Source organism: Salvelinus sp. IW2-2015, linkage group LG7, assembly GCF_002910315.2.
Source record: "Salvelinus sp. IW2-2015 linkage group LG7, ASM291031v2, whole genome shotgun sequence".
NCBI classification, from domain to species: domain Eukaryota; kingdom Metazoa; phylum Chordata; class Actinopteri; order Salmoniformes; family Salmonidae; genus Salvelinus; species Salvelinus sp. IW2-2015.
Window position 1 is genome coordinate 29,340,666 of NC_036847.1, and position 2,750 is coordinate 29,343,415.

General features: G+C 43.0%; 1 protein-coding gene across 1 annotated transcript in view; it reads left to right on the plus strand.

Moving 5' to 3' along the window:
* The window catches only part of LOC111966124 (low-density lipoprotein receptor-related protein 1-like), a 281,628-nt gene that overhangs the window by 39,768 nt on the left and 239,110 nt on the right, over positions 1 to 2,750 (plus strand). Inside the window, 1 exon segment of the mRNA XM_070444337.1 lies at positions 1,826 to 1,948. Within this exon segment, the coding sequence (XP_070300438.1) occupies positions 1,826 to 1,948 (123 nt within the window).

Here is a 2,750-nt window from a genome sequence, read left to right on the forward strand (position 1 = left end):
GGTCAACACAAGTTCACACAACCTTGCTCTTTATCCAACCCACCACAGGAAATGAGATGCCTTCTAAGAAAAATCCCAGTGTGGTATTTCTGAGCAGTATATGTCAGCAGAGATTATTGAGGTTGATGTACCACATGGTAGCACCACAGAGTAGCCCTGACAGCTCAATGGCCCAGTAACTATTTCTGGCACTGCCCCACGGCTGACATCATTAAACGGAAACTCACACCTGGTTCCAAATAATATTAGCTATTTTCAAAATACTCTAGCTGCCCTGGATTGGGCTTGCCTGGTGCAATGGAACCAATGGAATAGTCCCAAAAGTTGCAAACGCACCCAGCTGACACTCCAGTCAGGCTCAATCAAACTCTGAGCGTTTTTTGAAAGATAATAAATACTACTTGAACCCAGGTCTGGTTGGAGTCAGCCACACTCTGGAAAATGTGTAAAGATCCACTGTATTAGGCCAGTCTATGTAAGTCTATATTCATAGGTTGCATGTGTCGTCACAATATTGCTTTGAACGTTCGTTTTGGACTGATGCCCGACTGAGTATTCTACTCAATACATCGTCAATGAGAGCTGATGGAGATTTCATCAACAGTGCATCATAGTGGCTTGGAAATACAATGACATTCAAAAGGAGGCAAATAATTAGTAGGAAAACCTTTGGTAATAATTTTGATGTCGCCAGATTGACTTTAGATAAAGTATAACGTTAGCTAGCTAGCTAGCTAAGATTGAGGGGATGCCACTGGATTTTAGCTAGATAATGTTAGCATTGCTAGCTATTTTTGATGAACTTTGCTAGCTAATGACAACATTGACATCTGTCTAAAGTAAATTTGATGACAAGATAATGCTGGCAAAGTAATTTCTTGCTAAATATTTTACTACTTTAGCAATGTCATCGTATTTCCAGGCACTAGTATAATTTAGACGAAACAGTAGTTAGCCTACGTCCAGAATGACTGGGCTTATCACCACTTTAGGGCACTACTATGGCGCTGCCGGTAGATTGCGGCTTGAGAACGTTCATAATAATGGCATGACGCAACGAGTGACGGAGGTGCAACCTATGAACAGTACCACTATATCAAACTGCCCACAAAACATGACAAAGTTGTCTCAAACGAAGTACACTCCTGATTCAAGAAATATATTCAGTGGTGGTCTACTAGCATGCTTTCTGTTCAGTTTAAAATAAAACATGAATGCCTTTACAGAAGTACAGGAATACAGTATACTAGTTTGGTTTTAGGGGAAAACGTTAAAAAAAAATACCTACAAAAACAACATGTTGGGCCTCCCGGGTGGCGCAGTGGTCTAAGGCACTGCATCGCATTGCTAGCTGTGCCACCAGAGACTCTGGGTTCGAGCCCAGGCTCTGTCGCAGCCGGCCGCAACCGAGAGGTCCATGGGGCGATGCACATTTGGCCCAGTCGTCCGGGTTAGGGAGCGTTTGGCCGTCAGGGATATCCTTGTTTCATCACGCACTAGCGACTCCTGTGGCGGGCCGGGCGCAGTGCACGCTGACCAGGTCGCCAGGTGTACGGTGTTTCTTCCGACACATTGGTGCGGCTGGCTTCCGGGTTGGATGTGCATTGTGTCAAGAAGCAGTGCAGCTAGGTTGGGTTGTGTTTCGGAGGACGCATGGCTCTCAACCTTCGCCTCTCCCGAGTCCGTACGGGAGTTGCAGCGATGAGACAAGACTGTAACTACTCCCAGTTGGATACCACGAAATTGGGGAGAAAAAAGGGGTAAAAAAACAAAAACAATTTTTKGGGGGTAATAGTACATGTGTTCTGTGTTCTGTCTTTTCCAGCTCCAAAGACGTGTAGTCCTAAGCAGTTTGTGTGTAAAGATCAGGTGACCTGCATCTCTAAAGGATGGCGCTGTGATGGAGAGAAGGATTGTCCAGATGGGTCGGACGAGTCGCCTGATATCTGTAAGTACAGTTTAGGGCTGTCCCCTACTAAAACAAATTATGATAGACCGAGAGTCGTCTGTTCTTTCGACCAATCGATTGGTTGAAATTTTTAAACATGTATTTTTCCATATATAGACACATCCTACGTGTTTTAATCAAATCAACTACATGCACTGAGCTTGTCTGATGCTTTAAGCACACTGTTTGGTTAAATAATTAAGACACAAATTACTAGAGGGAGTTCGACCGTGTTAAAAACAATGACAGCGAGTGACTGTGTGACTAGCACTCAATGTCTCKCTCTCCTCCCTGCTGCAGCGACCACCACCGAATACCAACAGTGCGTATTGTGCTGTCCGTGTTGCAGAAGATGCAACATAAGTACAGCCATTTCTGACTCAAAAGTTCTGTTACTGAAATCCCCTATTCCCTCAACCCTTGCTCTCTTTACGTGATACATACAGTTGAAGTCAGAAGTTTACATAAACCTTAGCCAAATACATTGAAACTCAGTTTCACAACTGATGATTAAATGATTAAACTGACATTTAATCATAGTAAAAATTCCCTGTCTTAAGTCAGTTAGGATCACCACTTTATTCTAAGAATGTGAAATGTCAGAATAATAGTAGAGAGAATTCTTTATTTCAGCTTTTATTTCTTTCATCACATTCCCAGTGGGTCAGAAGTTTACATACACTCAATTAGTATTTGGTAGCATTGCCTTTAAATTGTTTAACTTGGGTCAAACATTTCGGGTAGCCTTCCACAAGCTTCCCACAATAAGTTGGGTGAATTATGGCCCATTCCTCCTGACAGA